Source organism: Molossus molossus, unplaced genomic scaffold, assembly GCF_014108415.1.
Source record: "Molossus molossus isolate mMolMol1 unplaced genomic scaffold, mMolMol1.p scaffold_m16_p_11, whole genome shotgun sequence".
Classification (NCBI taxonomy): domain Eukaryota; kingdom Metazoa; phylum Chordata; class Mammalia; order Chiroptera; family Molossidae; genus Molossus; species Molossus molossus.
This window is the reverse complement of record NW_023425346.1, coordinates 56,392,387-56,409,741: the sequence shown is the minus strand read 5'-3', so window position 1 is coordinate 56,409,741 and position 17,355 is coordinate 56,392,387. Positions and strand designations below refer to the sequence as shown.

At 44.1% G+C, this 17,355-nt stretch overlaps 1 protein-coding gene across 3 annotated transcripts in view; it reads right to left on the bottom strand.

The window, feature by feature from the left end:
- Nucleotides 1-17,355, bottom strand: part of ANKRD44 (ankyrin repeat domain 44) — a 306,969-nt gene that overhangs the window by 33,567 nt on the left and 256,047 nt on the right. For all 3 annotated transcript variants that reach the window (XM_036254347.1, XM_036254346.1, XM_036254348.1), the window contains one exon: nt 8,411-8,482. In XM_036254347.1, the coding sequence (XP_036110240.1) occupies nt 8,411-8,482 (72 nt within the window). The remainder of the gene's footprint in view (nt 1-8,410; nt 8,483-17,355) is intronic.

Genomic DNA, 17,355 nt, shown 5'->3' with positions numbered 1-17,355 from the left:
GTACATACAGCATAATCTCATTTATACAAAAAGCAAATATATCCAGATATATACATATCTATATATGTATGCATACTTCTATATTTACAGCAAATTTCAGAAGATTACAAAGAGAAACTATTAACCTCCAGCTATGAGAGGTAATGAACATATGGACTTGTTCACTTTATCTTTTTAAAAATCATTTGAGCCCCGCCAGTGTGCTTGAGCATTGACCCATGCTCCAAGAGGTCGCCGGTTTGATTCCTGGTCAGGGCACATGCCCAGGTTGTGGGCCTGATCCCCAGTGGGGGCATGCAGAAGGCGGCCAATAGATGTTCTCTCTCATCAATGTTTCTATCTTTCTCTCCCTTTCCCTTCCTCTCTCAAATCAATAAAGGAAAAAAAAAAATTAATAAAAAAAAATGTTTGAATATTTTCCTCTGAGTATATGTTGACAATAATAACGAAGATTAGAGAAATTTAGATGACTGATAATAGTTTTAAAACTTTATCATCGCATTATTTTTTAGAAGGATTATGATTATGGTGTGCATTAAATATATATATCGTGAACTCATATGCTGATGAATCCATAATGTATACTGCAGTTCCAACCTCTCCTTTTACTTCTACACTTGTATATTCAACTGCCTATTGATATTTCCACTTGAACATCTAACATGCATCTTAACCCTAACATGTCCCAGATCGTATTCTTTTTTTTTTTCTTTTTTTTTTTTTTATCCTCACCCGAGGACATTTTTCCATTTTTTTGTACAGATAGAGTGGGAGGGAGAGAGAGGAAGAGAGAGAGAGAGAGAGAAACATCGACGTGAAAGAGGCACATCGAGTGGCTGCCACCCGCACGACCAACCAGGGCCGGGGACAAACTGCAACCGAGGTACATGCCCTTAGCGGGAACCGAACCCGGGTCTCTCCGGACCGCAGGCCGATGCTCTAACCGCTGAGCCAAACCGGCCAGGGCCCAGATTGTATTCTTAATCTCATTCCCCAAACTTGCCTGGCCTTCTCCATCTCAGTGAATGGCAACTTTATTCTTCTAGTTGCTCAGGCCCCAAACTTTGGCGTCATCTTTGTCTTCCCTCGTGGTCCCAGGGTTGTAGTCCCGCACAAGGCTCTGGACATCGGGCCAGTGAGGGCTGATCAGCAGCCTCTCCCCACCCTTTCACTCCCCTCACCAACCTTCCAGGCCCGGGTACCGGGATGTGTCTTCTGAGAGGAAGGGACACCTTTTGTCGACCACACAGAGATGTCATCAGGTTCCCAAGTGTCTGGCAGGGATTCCTCCACCCATCTCCCCTTTCTATTTCACACACAGGTGCTGTGTGACTAGTGGCAGCTCTCAAGGCCATGATCATCCATCTCTACTTGCAAGCTGTGATCATCTCTATTCTTTCTTTAACGTGTATGCAGAATCTACCCAGTTCTCGCTAGACTATGATCCTCTTTTTCCAGGATGATGGCAAAAGCGTCCCTTTCCATCCTTGCTCCCTTACAGCCTATTATTGACACAGCCATCTGATGAAATCCTCTAACACCCAACTTGGACAGAACACTCCTTGATGAAAACTGGCCTATGACTTCTTCCCTATTGATAACAAATTTCAAAACTTTCCATGACCATTCAGGCTCTTAGGATTTGGCCTCCCTCTACCCCGATCATCAGTACATCCCCTCACTTACTCTATTCTAGCCACACTATCCCCCACTCTGGTTAAATACAAGCATTTCCTCCTCGGGGCCATTGCATCTGTACTGCGCGTCTCCTGTCTGGGAAGCTCTTCCCCAGAGAGACACATGGCTTTCCTGGTGCTTCTGCTTCCCAGAGCAGCCTCTATAAAACAGCCCTCCGGCCTCCACCTCAACGCACCCCCAGACACTCTCCACCACACTTATCCTGCTTTATTTGATCTTCAGAGCACTTCAAAAAAAGTTTTAAATATTAAAAACAAAGGGAGTAAAAGGTTCTCATCACAAGAAAAAACCCTGTAACTATGTGTGGTGATAGATGTTAACAGACTTACTGTGGTGATCACTTCGCAGTACATGCAAATATTGGATCACCACGCTGCACACCTGAAATTAGTACAATGCTGTACGTCAACCATAACTCAATAAAAAGAAAAAACAACAGCAACGAGGTAATAAATACTGTTCAAAACTTATTTCTTCCTAATTATTTTACTAGACTTTACAGTTATCTGTGTGCACTTGATGTTATTTACATCTCTTGTGTCTGTTTTGTGGAAATACCCTATTGTAGTGTACTACTGCACTGCTGATAGTACTTCTTACTACCTGCTATCAGTTACCTATCTATTGATTTGTTATTGTCTATGACTAAAGGCACTTTCTGTGCGTTGTTTACTGCTATATTCTAGACTCATGCCTGACATATAGTTGACATCCAACAATTATTTGAAGAATAAGTGAATGAATATAATGACTTATTATCATGTATTAGTATTAGTGGTAGGAATATGTTTTTTAAATAGCACCTGTTTATTGAGGGCACTATACTGAGTACTCTAGATTTAGCATCTGATTTAATCTTTGTAAACATCCTTTTTATAGATGAAAAAAAAAAAAACCCAACAAAACCAGCAATGGTAATTAATTCATCCAACATCACTTAGCTAGTAAACAACAAAGGCAGGATTTGAAACCCAGAATCTGAGACTACTAAAATCTATGTTTTTAGCCATGTCTTATCATTTTCCCCAGTAATTCCATTTAATTGGCTTTCAAAGAAAATACTTTTGTCTCTACATGTAACAGCACAGAGATCTGACTAACAAACATGGAATCAGAGACCTACACCCCTTCTCCAGAAGGTTTAATGTGGAGGAAAAGTGACTTGAACAGAGCTACGAAGCAAGGTTTACCCTGGGCAAACTTCCAGACTGTTGATCTCACACTACACATACTGCCTTTCTTGAGACAGAAAAATTCCCTTTCTACCTTCAGATCTGTATCTGCTATGCACACCGTAACTGTGTCGGAGAGTAAGCTTTAGTCTAACCTAAATTCTGAAGCAATAGCTTTTATTGATCTTTTGCTCTGTGTCAGAGAGTACTAGACATGTAGCTCCTTATTTGTCATAGCAGCCCATGGTTTGGATACTGCTGCTATCCCCATTTACCCACAGGGACGCAGCCCTCTGGTCACACAGCCTTGCTGGTGGAGCTGGGATTCAGCCACTCAGACCGGGAGCCTGGGCTGTGGCGTCTCCATGAGCGGCTATGGAATGGGTGCTAATGGCCACAAGGTCTATGTTTCTTTAACTTTTCATTATAGGAAATATCCAACTTATACAAAGAAGACAGGACAGTGTAATGAACGCCCATATACCCATCACCTAGTCTCAGCCACTGCCAACTCAGGACATCGGTGACTTTCAGTGGCAGTGGTAACAGGAGCACCGACATCAGGGTGTAAGTCAGTGGATCTCACCTTGGGCTTGAATCTGTGGCTTATTTGAAAACTGACTTTGCATAACGCTTCCTCTCATTTTAAATGGTGATGGCGGTAACGGATTCAGCTTGTGTAGAAGTCCTGACTTCACACCAAAGGGAAGTCCCGACTCCACCTAGATAACAGTGGATTCTAGATGCTATTTGCAAAGGGTGGTTGCTCAGTGCCTGCTACTACCGTGACAAAAATAGCAAACATTTTCATTTCTGTCAATATGACAGCCGAGGAAAAAGGAATCAGCATGCTTATGTACAAAGCATGATAGCTGACAGATTTAGATCCAGTGAAGAGGAGACTCTCGGGGGAAAGAGGAACGTTCTCAGGAAGGAAGCCGGAGTGGAGACGTCAGCACGGTCCAGAACAGTAGCCACATCACAGGCGCTTAGTTAGGTGCTGACTTAAGAACTTAGCTCCTCTGAAAGACCCCTCGAACCCTCACAACAAAACATAAATCCCTCAGCACGTATTAAAGTTAAAGAGGCTTAACATCAAAATAAAATGGAGTGAACCCTGCTGGTAATTACAAAAGCTTGTAATTACACTTTCTCCTATACCAGGTGTTTGAAAGTTCCCTTAAAGGTAGAACGGCTGAAAGTCCAGGGTTACCTATAGAATCCCTCCTCTTTCTTCCTTTGGTCTACTTCAGCGATCTCCAACCAGTGTGCCACAAAAGATTTTGAAACATTCAATACCTGACAATTTAGTCAGGGGCACTGACCTCTTTTCCCTTAGATGTCAAATAAAAGAATGACACCAGTCAACACAACAACAGCTTTCCAGTGTGAATGAATCAAAATTATACCTATTTTTTTCAGTCAGATCAGCCAAAAAAAATATGTTTTGGTGTGCCACAGAATTTTAGTAAGTAGTTGATATGTGCCATGAGCTGGAAAAGGTGAAAATCGCTGGTCTAGCTTACAGCTCTTGGATTTTAGTACGCATATACATTCCAATACAGAATGAAGACACAATTATGTCCTAAACTTCAAGGGCAATAGGAGGGGACTAATAAAGGTAACTTGGATTATACAAGAACTTTCATTTACACTTCATAGCTTAACCCTATAAAAGAACAATTATCACATAATATAGAATTCTTTTTTATGGTTAAATGCATGATTCTGTCTTTAGGCAGTTATATGGCCTTTGGAGTATATTTTAGAAGTATACAATAGAGCTTTAAACTCTACAATAGAGACTCAAGTTGCCAGGAGAGGAGACCTTTCTCGTGTCAGCAGCACATGATGAAAATTTTCCTATTTTTCTTTTTGTTCCCATCTTTTTTTTTTTTTATCCTCACCCGAGGACATTTTTGCATTTATCTTCAGATAGAGCGGAAGGGAGAGAGGGGGGAAGAGAGAGAAAGAAACATCTATGTGAGAGAGACACATCCAACTGGCTGCCACCCACATGACCCCAACTGGGGCTGGGGACAAACTGTAACCGAGGTACCTGCCCTTAGTGGGAACTGAACCTGGGACTCTGGTCCGCGGGTCGATGCTCTAACCGCTGAGCCAAACTGGCCAGGGCTCTGTTCCCATCTAAAACCAGGTGTTTAGAAGGCAATTCTGCAAATGATTTCTGAAATAACTAGAGGAGGAAGTAACACACAAAAGAACAAATACACTGGTTCAAAAAGCATGTAGTATTTTGGCTTTCAATAGGCAACCCAGGTTAAACCTCTGCTGGAGGGAGCAAACCTTTTAAATTTGTTTTATAAAATACCTTAAATCCTGTTGGGTAACACATATTTTTAAAACGTCACTAATTTCTTTGAACTTTTTAGTTTGGAACTGAGGGCAGCGAGGGGAAAGAATCTGGGATCTCAACAGAATCCATGCAACAATGGATTCGTCTGGAAATCTCAACAGCTGGAGCCCTTCATTTGCATAGCCCTGTTTCTTGATTTAATTTTTTCAAGTGGTTGAAAATGCTTATGAAATTCATTAGGCTGATCACCCTGGAGACGTGACTCTTTCAGCCAGGAAATGGTAGCTCGAGGGAGGTCAGGTGTCTTGTGGCAGCCAAGGTTGGAGGGCATCTGGTTCCACTTCCCTGCTAGAATGCTTCCATCTAAGAAATAATGCGCCTTGGGTTTTTATCAAGTTAATTGCTACAGTGGCCCCTGGAGGGGGTGATGGGCATCCTTGTGGAGTTCTTGAAGCAAACAATATTTTTTAAAAAGGGGTTAGCATTCAGAGGGCAAGAATAACATCGTTTTCGAATTAACACACTGCTATCTCCCTGGTTGAAGTCATCCTCCTCCTTGCTTGCCTGGTTGCCTTCCTTCTGCTTTTGCTCTTTTATAATTTAAACTCAACACATTTTTAAAACATGAATTGTATCATATCATCTGTCTCCTAAAATTTCTCCAAATGGTTTCCTACTTTGCTCAGAGTAAAAGTCTAAGTTCTTACAATGGAGCGCGAGGCCCTCTGTGACCTGCCAAGGCCCTGGCAGCCCCCCCACCCCCACCCCAGACCTCATCCCGTCCCCCCCTCCCTCCCCGCACTCCTCCAGCCACGGCGGTTTTCTTGCTCTTCTGGTAACATGCCTAGTATGCTCTCACCTTTGCACTCCTGCCTAGAACACTCTTCTGTCACATACCAACACGGTGGCCCTGAGGTGCCCATTCCATGTGAGATTCTATGTCTGTGCACCTGCACCGCCCGCCGCCTCGATGCTCTGTCTCACTGAGCCCACGTGCAGCACCAGCAGCACTTACGCCATCTGTCCTGCTACATAGTCACTTGCCTATTGTCTCTCCTAGACTGGAAACTGCCAGGACAGGGCCTGGGTTCTGTTCATCGGAACATCTCCAGCTCCGGGAACAGCGCTCAGCACGCGCGCAGTCAGATGTCAGATGAAAGAATGATGTTCATGCTAGTGACAGTGAGGACGAAGCTAGCCGATCGCACACACGGGCCGGGCACTGTCCTTGCTGGAACTCGCGCCATCCCCGGGGCTGTGGCAGAAGTACCGCCATTCTCCCCACATCATGGGTGGAGAAACTAAGACACAGCTGTTAGGAACTTAGCCAGGATCGTACAACAAAAAATTAAATAAGTTAACAAATTGGAAAGGGTTTGGGGATCCTTAGCTAACTCGCTCCTTTTAATTTACAGGTGGGGAAACCATGTCCAGGTGAGTTGCTAATGAGAGGACTGGCGGCTGGGCCTCCTCTGTGTACTTCCTGGGCGCCCCACCCCCCCCGCCCCAGCGGCAGAACTGCCAAAGCCCAGCTCTTCCCAGAGATATCAAACCACCCTCTCTTCACCTGCCCGGAAACCCAGGCAGCTTAGCAGAGTACCTGGCACACAATAAGCATTAAACAATGCTTTTCAAAAAATGAATGAGACATGATAGAATTTTTGGAAGCTGAAGAAGTCTCTTCTCAGATTGGTAGTAGGCTTGGCCATGCAATCAACCCCACTTTCAAAGGGCATCAGGATTTTATCTGAAATCACCTTTAAATTGGCCTCTTTAGGGGCAGCTAGTGCTGTTTGTGAACCCTCAGCTTTGGGGTAACTTCCCCAGGCAAAGAAGGTGGTTGGGCAGAGATTTCAGGGAGCAAACTTTAGAACAACAGACACTAAAATCAACTGGTCTGATTTTTTAAATAAAATTTTACAATTGTATGCCATTATCCATCCACCTTTCCCATTCCAATTCCATCTCCAGGAACAAAGATTTATGCATATTTTAATCTGACTTCACTGGACTGAAAGTGTGAGTGACAGTGGGTGTGTTGATGGACGTGAGAGAGGGTGGTGAGTGGGCGTCGACAGCTGTGCTGGTGAGAACGTGGGGAGATGGCAGTGGAGGCAGGGCTCCACCCAGCGCAGTGTGAGCGGTTCGTCCCCGCTCACCTTGACTGAATGCTTACATATGCCCATTAATAAAATGTCCTCTGTGCTCTCCACAATGTCCATCTCACATTTCCATCAAAACCACATTGAAGAAGTGTGTATGTATGCATGGTATTAAGTCATAATGTCCTAACAGTTCAACACAGAGACCCGGCCCCTTGCCACTTTTCCCAGTGTCTAGTCTCCGGGTGCATCGAACGTCTTGGTGGCCGTGGACTGAGGGCTTCAATGCAGCAGCACCTTGGGCAAGCGAGTGGCTGCTGCTGGGTGTGCCTGGCAGTCAGAGAAGTTCCTGGGGAACAGCTTCTGATTGTCAACTGTTCGCAGGACAGTATCTGAGGCTGAGCAGTGGGTGAGTTCCCGGCTTAGTCACCCCGAGGAGAGTTTGGGGATCATCACTCTGAGTATTTCTCTTTCATTACTGGGATGTGGAGGGGAAGCTTTACTGGGGACAGAATAACTCTTCTTCCCTCCTTCCCAAGTCCCGGCCTGTGGCCTCCTCTGGGACCCTGATTTCCGGACCACGCAGAAACAGCCGAGTTGCAGTGGGTGAACATGCTCATCTTGCTCTCACAAGTCTGTGCCTCAATACCTCACAAGGTTTTAACTGTGGTATTACACACTGCGGTATTTGGTTACCCGTAGGCTGAATACCTGTGTATTGTCTAGAATCAAATCTCTTAAACGGAAATATTTTCTTTGAATTCCCTCAGTTTGTTGATTTAACTCCTAGATAACAATTTTAAAGGTGGTAAAAATGTGTAACCTTCACTGATTGAGTACACTGTGGTAAAGGCTTTACGCACACTCTCTTTTCCTCTGCCTTCGTTTTATAGGTGGGGAAGCCGAGCTTCAGACAAGGGGAGGAAGGTGTCTGAGGTCACCTGGGTGCGCTGGGGTGGGAACCTGAAGCCATCCTCTTCACAGCCTGAGCCTTCCCCACGCACGGTCTGCATGGGGAGTTATTTCTGCAACACTGCGCTTTCATTTTAAGAGCAGCCTAGTCTGGGGAGCCCATAGGTTCTTTTTGTAAGAAGCAAAGTTGCCCAGAGCATCTCACTTACAGCTAAGTGGAGCGGACTCTTGGTAGCACTGGAATCTGATTCTTCAAAACCACTGTTGGTTCTTTCCAGAAGCTGTGGAGATAAAAGGAAAACAACAGCATGTAAGTGCAAACGGCAAAAGGAACCCTATTTCACGGATATTAGTGCTAGCATAAATGAGCAAGAAGGTGTCAGAAACTTACGAAACTATGCAACTTCTCAGCAATATAAGATATCTCATCCAGCATGTCAAAACAAACACGCTAAGTGAATATTTCAACTTCTAGATCATCTCAGCATTTGCTATTCAAAAAACGACTTTCATACTTCAAAAGATGCTCTGCCTCACCAATCCAGAAAAATAATTCATGCTACGTCCACTTTCATTCACCAGATGATAATGAAAAAATTACAATGTCTAGTTTATTCCATTATCAAACACACATTGACTGGAGGTAGTGCAGTAAAAGACACGACACTCCTTTTCTCGTGGAGCTTACACTGCAGAGAAGCAAAGCAGACAAATACACAAATAAAACATATCTGGTATTGATATATGCTATAATGAAAATAAAATAGTGTGATGAGATTGGAGTGGCTGGGAGGTTACTTTACAGCTGATGGTCAAGGAAGGCCTCCGAGGAGGTCATACTTCAAGTGAGACCTGACTAAAAGGAAGAATTACACCAAGTAAAGGTGTGCAGGAGAGTATTCTGGGAGGAGGGAGTAGTCAGCACAAATGCATCAGGTGGAGACGAACATGGTGAGGTCATACAACAGAAAGGACAGTGTGCCTGGCAGGTGTGGCTCAGTGGACTGAGCGCCGCCCACGGTTCCTGTTCGATTCCTGGTCAGGGCACACGCCCAGGTTGCGAGCTCCATCCCCAGGGGGGGCATGCAGGAGGTGGCCGATCGATGTTTCTCTCTCTCTCCCTTCCTCTCTCTCTAAAAAAAAATCAATAAAATGTATTTTTTTTTTTAAAAAAGAAAGGACAGTGTGAGCAGGGCATGATGTTGGTGAGGGTATTAGGAAAAAGACATTCTCAGGGAGACTTGATGGAAAAACAAATTGTTAGGACATTTCTGGGCAATTTGTGCATACCTTTGTTTGCAATGAATAATTGCACAGTGCACAGTGACGCATGTATAAGAAAACTTATTCATTCCACAAATATTTGCTAAATGATCACCAAAGTGCCCAGAGACACTGTCCCATGCACTGAAGATTCAATAATAGATATTTAAAAAATCCATTTTTCACCCTGGCCAGTTTGGCTAAGTGGTTAGAGCTCTCTTGGCCTACAGACTGAAGGGTCGCGGGTTCAATTCCCAGTCAAGGGCACATATCTGGGTTGCAGGGTTGATCCCTGGCCCAGTTTCTCTCTCTCTCTCTCTCTCTCTCTCTCTCTCTCCCTCCCTCCCTCCCTCCCTCCCTCCCTTCCACTTTATCTAAAAATTAATGGGAAAATATCCTCAGATGAGGATTTTTTAAAACTCCATTTTTTTCTCATAGGGGGGTGGGCAGATAATAAAAGAAGTTTTTAGTTAATTAGAAAGTGGTAGGTACTATAGAGAAAAATAAAACAGAGAAGGAGACTGTGGAGGGCTGGAGAGGAGGTCAGTTTGCAAGTTTAAAGAGGATGACCGGAGAAGGTCTTGCTGAGCAGGTGATGGCCCAGCAAAGTCTTGAGGATGATGGAAGAGCCGTGGATTCCTGGGAGAAGAGCATTCCAAGCAGAGGGGCCAACAACTGCCAAGTGCCTTAGGGACAGATGTGCTTACAAACATCAAGGATGCGGAAGCAAAGTGAGCAAGAACGAGAATGACAGGAAAGGAAACCAGAGAGATGGCAGCAGTGGGCGTGGGGGTATCATAGAGAGCCTTCTGGGTTGTTGTAAGAATTTTGACTTTTATCTTGAGTGAGATGGAATTGCACTGGAGTGTTCTGAGCCGAGGGGTGACATGTTCTAACATTAAGGGAGGGCACAGAGACCATTGATGAGCTGGGGCAACAGCCAAGAGTGAAATAACAGTGTCTTGGACCAGTGGGGAGCAATAGGGATGGAGAGAAGCGGCTGGACTGTGGGTATTTTGGAGAATAAACAGGATTTGCTGATGATTGAATGTGAAAGTAGGAGAAATAGATTAGTCAGAAATGACTCCTGGGATTTTGTCCTCAACAAACGGAAAGATGGAGGTTCCATGAACCGAGGTGGAGAAGACAGTCAGCGGAATAAATGTAGGGGGAAAGAGCAGATGTTCAGTTTTGGAAATGTTAAGTTTGAGATTTTTTAAAGCATCGAAAGGTACGTGTTAACCAGGCAGCTGTTGGATCCATGGGTGTGGAGTTCAGGGTACCGAAAGGTATAACATTGGATGAAATGAGCAAGGAAGCACACAGAGAAGAAAGACCGAAACCCAATATTAAGAGCTGGAGAGATGAGGAGGAACCAGCAAGAACAGACTGAGCAGGTGAAGCAGAAGGACACCGAGAGAGCACGAGGTGCTGGAAACCAAGTGAAGAAGGAGTTCCCGTGAGACTATGAGAAGCCATGTCCAAAGTCCTGACAGGTCAAGTAAATGACGTCTGAGAATTGACCCCTGGGTTTAGCAACCTGGAGGCCGTTGGGGACTCTGCTAGGAGCAGATGATCAAAACACTATTTATATGAAAATATAGAAAAAAAGTAAATAGCAATGGAGATGAATCAAATATGTTGTTGTGATATATATCACCTCCTAAGATACTTTTTCCCTTTTTATGTTGCCTTTAAGTTCTTTGCATGGTGACGCCCCCTAAAGGGCTGAAATCCAACACCCAAAGCCTGGATGTGTGGTGAATCGGGTCACATCGCATCCACTCCAGCCTGCTGACCGGTAGGCTTGGGCGGCCCTACAGTGCAGGGGCTGACAGCTAAAAGCCACAGTTTCCTAGACTCCCTCAAACTAGGGTTCCAGATGTGATTAGGTTCTTCCAGTTGGATCCACTAACCTGAAATTTTAAAGACAGAAGTGAGCAGAGGACCTCTGTGGTGTCTAATGGTAGGTACAATTGTGGAGATTTTGTCTGTCTTTTAGCTTCTTGTGTACAGGCTACAGCTTAGGGAGAGTAGAGAAGCAAGGCACAGGGATACAGGGCACCGAGCTTTTGCCAGTGTGGATCCAGCAGATGCTGGGTGGCTCCAGGGCCAATAGTAGCGGCAGGGACAAGCCTGGCCCATATGTCAGCTGGGGTGACGTGCCTATGGGGCAGCCATTCTGGTGGCCGCTTTCTGACTCCCTGTCTCCCTGATCACAGGGAAGGGGCAGCTCCCTGGCAGTCTGAGTCCATCAGCTCAGGCTCACTTCTGGGGGAACAGCCTAGAGTCTCCTTTGCTAGGCTTCCCAACACGCTTGTAAACACCTGTTTTAAAAAATCAAATCTTTTTCTGCTTAAAATAGCTGGCATGGTTTCTGTTTCCTCTGCATGAATCCTAACTGATTCAAAGAGTAATAGAGATTATTACAGAAGTTTTCTTAACAGGGATGTTGAAGGGGAGATTAGACCATTTAATACGCTAGAAAGCAAAAGTTCCTAAAATCCATGTTACCTATTTTTCTCCTGAAAAACCTCAAGGTTGTCAAGGAGCAAAACACATTTTAAAGCCATATCCGTGGAATGATACCATTTTCAAAAAAATTTTAAATTGCATTGGCATGACTATACATGCAGAAAAGGAGCCTAGAAATACAAACCCTAAAATGTTTAACCTGAAAGGGGATTGTAGATGGTTTTTCTTTTCTTTTTTTTTTTTTATCCTCACCTGAGGATATTTTTCCATTTTTTGTACAGATAGAGTGGGAGGGAGAGAGAGGAAGGGAGAGAGAGAGAGAAACATCGATGTGAAGGGAGACATCGAGTGGCTGCCACCCACACGACCAACCAGGGCCGAGGACAAACTGCAACCGAAGTACGTGCCCTTAGCGGGAACCGAACCCGGGTCTCTCCAGACCGCAGGCCGACGCTCTAACTGCTGAGCCAAACTGGCCAGGGCTATTTTCTTTTTTCTATCTTTCCTGTTTTTTTGCAGTGACTGTGTTTTCATAATCAGAAAAACATTAAAGCCCTTTTGTATTTGAAAAAAAGCTATTAACCTTTCTTTCATTTAATAAACAATATCCACAGACATCCCCCCCACCCCCCAGAGGTCCAGAACTCTTCTAATCAATACATGTAGAACAAAATGTTTGGATTCTTTATAAGATTAAATAACAGTGTGAAACTTACCATCTAAAAGCACACAATTTTGAATTTGCAAATAATACCATACAAATAACGATATCTATAAGTACGAGACATTTTGTTTGCTTTTGTTAGTGTGAGAATAGAATATGGAATTTAAACGATCTAGGGTATGTTAGAATAATGAGAATAAATTTAATTTTAACTTCAAAGCAAATAACTTTAAAACCAATCTGCCTTACATAGTGGAAATAAAAGTAGCTTTAGCTGCTTGAAAAGGCTAGAAAACAGCTGTTCTTTGCTTTGTTTTGCAACATTATCACCTGCAAGACTTCCTGGAATTGACAGTGTGTACCAACTCCAAATCCGGTCCTAGAATGAACTTTTAATCAAAGGAACAACAGAATCATTTCCACCATTATCACAAACATGAACAGAGGCAAGAAGACAATATACTGTTTATAGCCACCAATTGGGCATATTCCCAGGAGACTTATTATGGAGTACGATTTTCCACACACATACTTTGATCATACAAATAGCATGTGATGTTTTATTTCAATCACTCCCCAAACATTTGCTGAGAATCGCTGGGTAGGACTCTGGGGTAGGCATCCGGATTCAACTGTGCAGTGAACGTATATGGTCACTGACTAAACAGAAGAGCTTAGAGGCTAGTGGGGAACCCACAGAAGTGAACAGGTAATGAAAACAGGGAGGCAGGTGCTAGAATGCAAGATGCTATGGGAACACAAAGAGATACCTGACGTAACCTTGGGGGTCGAGAAGACTTCTCTGCAAAGGAAGGTCTAGCCTGAGACCTGGACAGTAGGACTCAGCCAGGCAAGGAGAAACTCTGGGCAGAAGGAAGAAATGAGAGAGCAGTGGGTACAACAAACTGGAAATGCTTTAACTTCATTAAGACAAGAGTAGCCAGGGGTGAGGAAAGTATGAGGACCAAGGAGGCTAGAAACATAAGCAGAAGATAGATTAGATACAGGGTGATGGTATCATTATGGTGCCCTCCAGGACATATGTGAGAATTATAATTGTGCCGGGACAGCAGTTGTGGACCAGGGCACTAAATCAGGGTAATCATTCAGAGTCACTGAAGTGATTGAAGCAGGGGGGAGGTGTGATCATGATCAGATTCTTGGGATTCATCAAAGTCACTCTGATTGCAGTATGAAAATGAACCACAGTAGTGTTGGGCGTGGGGGCTGCCACCCTAGAAACAGCGAGATCTGTTGGGCTATTTCAACTATGAATTTCTACACTGTGAATCGTTAAGCTGGTGAGAACTCATGGTGGCCTGAACTGCAGAAGAGGCAGTGGAAGTGAAACGCAGTGTGTGTGTTTTAGAGTTTCGTTCACCCCTTTATTCATTCATTCAATAATTATTTATTGAGCACCGTGCTACGCGCTGACATTTTCAGTTCTAAAATGGGCCTTGACCAGATGACACTTACAGTCCAGGAGGTGTGATGGACACATTCATTGGTTGAACTGTGAAGGGAAAAGGGTAGAGTCAAGGACGACCCCCCATTTTCTAGCTTTGGTAACAGGGTAAATGGTGATGCCTTCTTTAAGATGAGAAACCAAGAGAAGACACAGATCAGGGGGAAGAAAGATGTGTTGAGTTTTGTGTAACATTCAAGAGGAGATGCCCAGTGAATAGACGGATATAATGTCTGAAGCTTCGAAGAGAGATCTGGGCTAGAGTCAGGGATTCGGGAATCATCAGCAATGCTGATACGTGAAGGCCCCACTGTGGATGAGACTGCCGAAGGAGAATGTGTAATGAGAGAAAGGAAAGGCGCAGGGCATAAGCCTCAGGAGCCCCAGTATTTAAAGGTTTGGAAGAGGGAGAGAATCTTCAAAAGGTGCTGTGAGGAGGGCACAGAGGTAGGAGGAAAACCAGGAGAGTAAGAGGATGATGATGATTGTGGTGGTGGTGGAGGCAGCGGGGGAGCCATGACTACCATGGTATGAAGGCAGTGGTATTGATGATGATGAAGGTTCTCACTGAGAACAACCAAAGTTACTGAGCAATTACTATGAGCCAAGCATTCTACTTTATGGCCTTACGTGCATGGGTCACCTCAATCGGTCCTTGAGTAATCCAGTAAGTGATGTGCTCAAGTTCACACATCCTGTAGAGGACAGATCAGGAAACTGAACCCAGGTCTGACTCAAAACCCATTATTTACCCCGCACAACGATGCCTTCCTATCAACTATGAGCTGAAACTTCCCCTGATATTTCAAAACAAGCAGCAGAGATGATAGAAAATAGGAGGTATTTTTTTTTAAGTATGTGGGTTTTCATGTCTCTACTTTCAACAATTTTCTTGAATCTTTGAGATTTTCTTCATTTCCTAAGGAGTGGTGAGTACTCATCTCAGTTACACAGTAACCACAGGAGATGTTAACAGGAATCTAGCTCCTCTAAGTGTTTCCCTTCCTTCAGTGATTCTTTGTTAGTTAAGAAGACAATGTGAAAAAGTAGGGAGAAAAACAATTTGCAAGTCATTCAAAACTGACACTTACATTCAGACTTCACTTTTCTTTCTATTTTTTAAAAATTAATTTATTACTATTTTTTATCCTCACCCGAGGGCATTTTTCCATTTTTTGTTCAGATAGAGTGGGAGGGAAAGAGAGGAAGAGAGAGAGAGAGAAACATCGACATGAAAGGGACACATCGAGTGGCTGCCACCCGCACGACCAACCAGGGCCGGGGACAAACTGCAACCGAGGTACATGCCCTTAGCAGGAACTGAACCCGGGTCTCTCTGGACCACAGGCTGATGCTCTAACTGCTGAGCCAAACCGGCCAGGGCTTCGCCTTTCTTTCTAATTAAGAATTTTGTTGTAAGCACATCAAACCCAAGGGAGAAACAGGTAGCAGCTGCTCAGACACTGCATAAACATCTCAGGAAGGAACATGGGCCAGCGAGAGCCAGAGAGCTCCCACCGTGACTCACCGTCCAAGCTCGAATTCAGCTTGTGGTCTGCAATATTACTGGGAAAAAACATCACTGCAGAGATCACAGTGTCTGAATCAGAAATGGAATGGCGCCTTTGAAACACAGTTAGAGCTAAGACCACATGTAAAAAGCAATGAGTTGTGCATGTACAGCTTGTAGTTATAAATAAAATAATACAATTTTAGATCTCTAAAGCAAACTAACTATAACTTTCTTTCTTTTAGGACTATTTCTAATTAATATATCTCCAGGCTTATCATCACCATTTACACAATTCATGCATTCACACGCTAGTTTTCACATTAAATTACACTCACAAATCTAATGTATGCATCCAGTACATCGTCATAGGCTTCTGTTGGCACAATAAAAAATGCACACTCATTAATGCACACTCATTCCAAGGATCGACTTGGTCCTCTGCCTAAACAATCTGGTAAAATGGCTGCTGTAATAAAGCCTTTATCTGAACTACTTCATCTTATTCCGTGTCACTTCCCAAATCCCAGAAATGCTTCTTTTCTCAACTGACCAATCATTTATGAAACTTGTATGTAGAGTGTAGCTCTGCTGGACCCCATTTCTGCCCTCACAGTCTCCTCCTACAACCTTGCACTGGCCAAGGCATTCCTGGGTGAACAACCACAAGGGTCGGGATTAAAGCCATTTCCAGCGCCCTCCCCCACTGACAAATAATGACGGGCGCCTGAAGTGGCAACTGAGAAAAAGAGGCTAGTGGGAGAGTAAGCAGACTTTTTAACTGTCTTAGTTGTGAAACATGAACTCTTTGGTTCAGTGGGGGGTAGGGGGTGGAAGGGGGAGTTGGGATGCTCTATAATTCTGGAGGCCTGAGAAAATGACTGTATTTGCGATTATAACAATGTATAGTACATTTTCTGAATCTGGAGGTGTTTCCACAGGACTAGTGGGCACGCACAAATAACACATCGCTGTCTTGGATTTAAAACAACAAAGGTAATAGAAGGCCAAGTCTGCTTTCTCCGCAAAGTGAATCTGTGATAACAAAATCAAGGATAGGTACAAACTCAATAGTAATCCAACTGGCTGCTGGGTTTAAAAATCAGTAATTATGTCTAAAACTGTCAGGAAACATAAATATTACCCTTGAACTAGAAACCCAAGCTTTACAAATAGTACAGATTATGACTGGCTTTGTGAAAACACGGCAAGAAAAAAATTCAGGGATTCCAAGAGACTTAAAGCTGATCTGAAGTAGTTTTAAGTGTGCTGTTGAAGAAAGCAGCAAACTCGGCTCCGACGGCAGAAACCACGTAGCCGGTGGTCTGTGGGTGAGGGAACCCCCTCTCCCTGGTTATGGTTAGACCTTGGGTACACAACTCGTTTCCACAAGTTAGGAGGGAGAGGGGGAGCTAGACAACCAACCAGAAAATACCCATGGGACCATGTAAAAGGAGGTGCTCCGGGAAAAGGTTTAAAAATGGACTTATTTATCTTTCAGCAGTGAGGACCAAGAAGACATTTATAAGTCTTCAAGTCTGTGAAGGGTTGGAAGCAGGCCAAGGCCCCTGGAAAGTTGGCATCTCTGTAAGAAATTCTATTTCACATTCCACGTGTCTGTGCTGGAGAATGAAATGCTACTTGGGCAACCTCAAGGCCACTCCTGAGTCAACTGTGCTGAGACCTGGCCCTGGCTCAGTCCAGCAGGGGGTGCTGGGTTTGCAGAAGTTTCAGACCCCCCAGCCTGTGTCAATATGCCCCATGCAGAGGGTCTCAG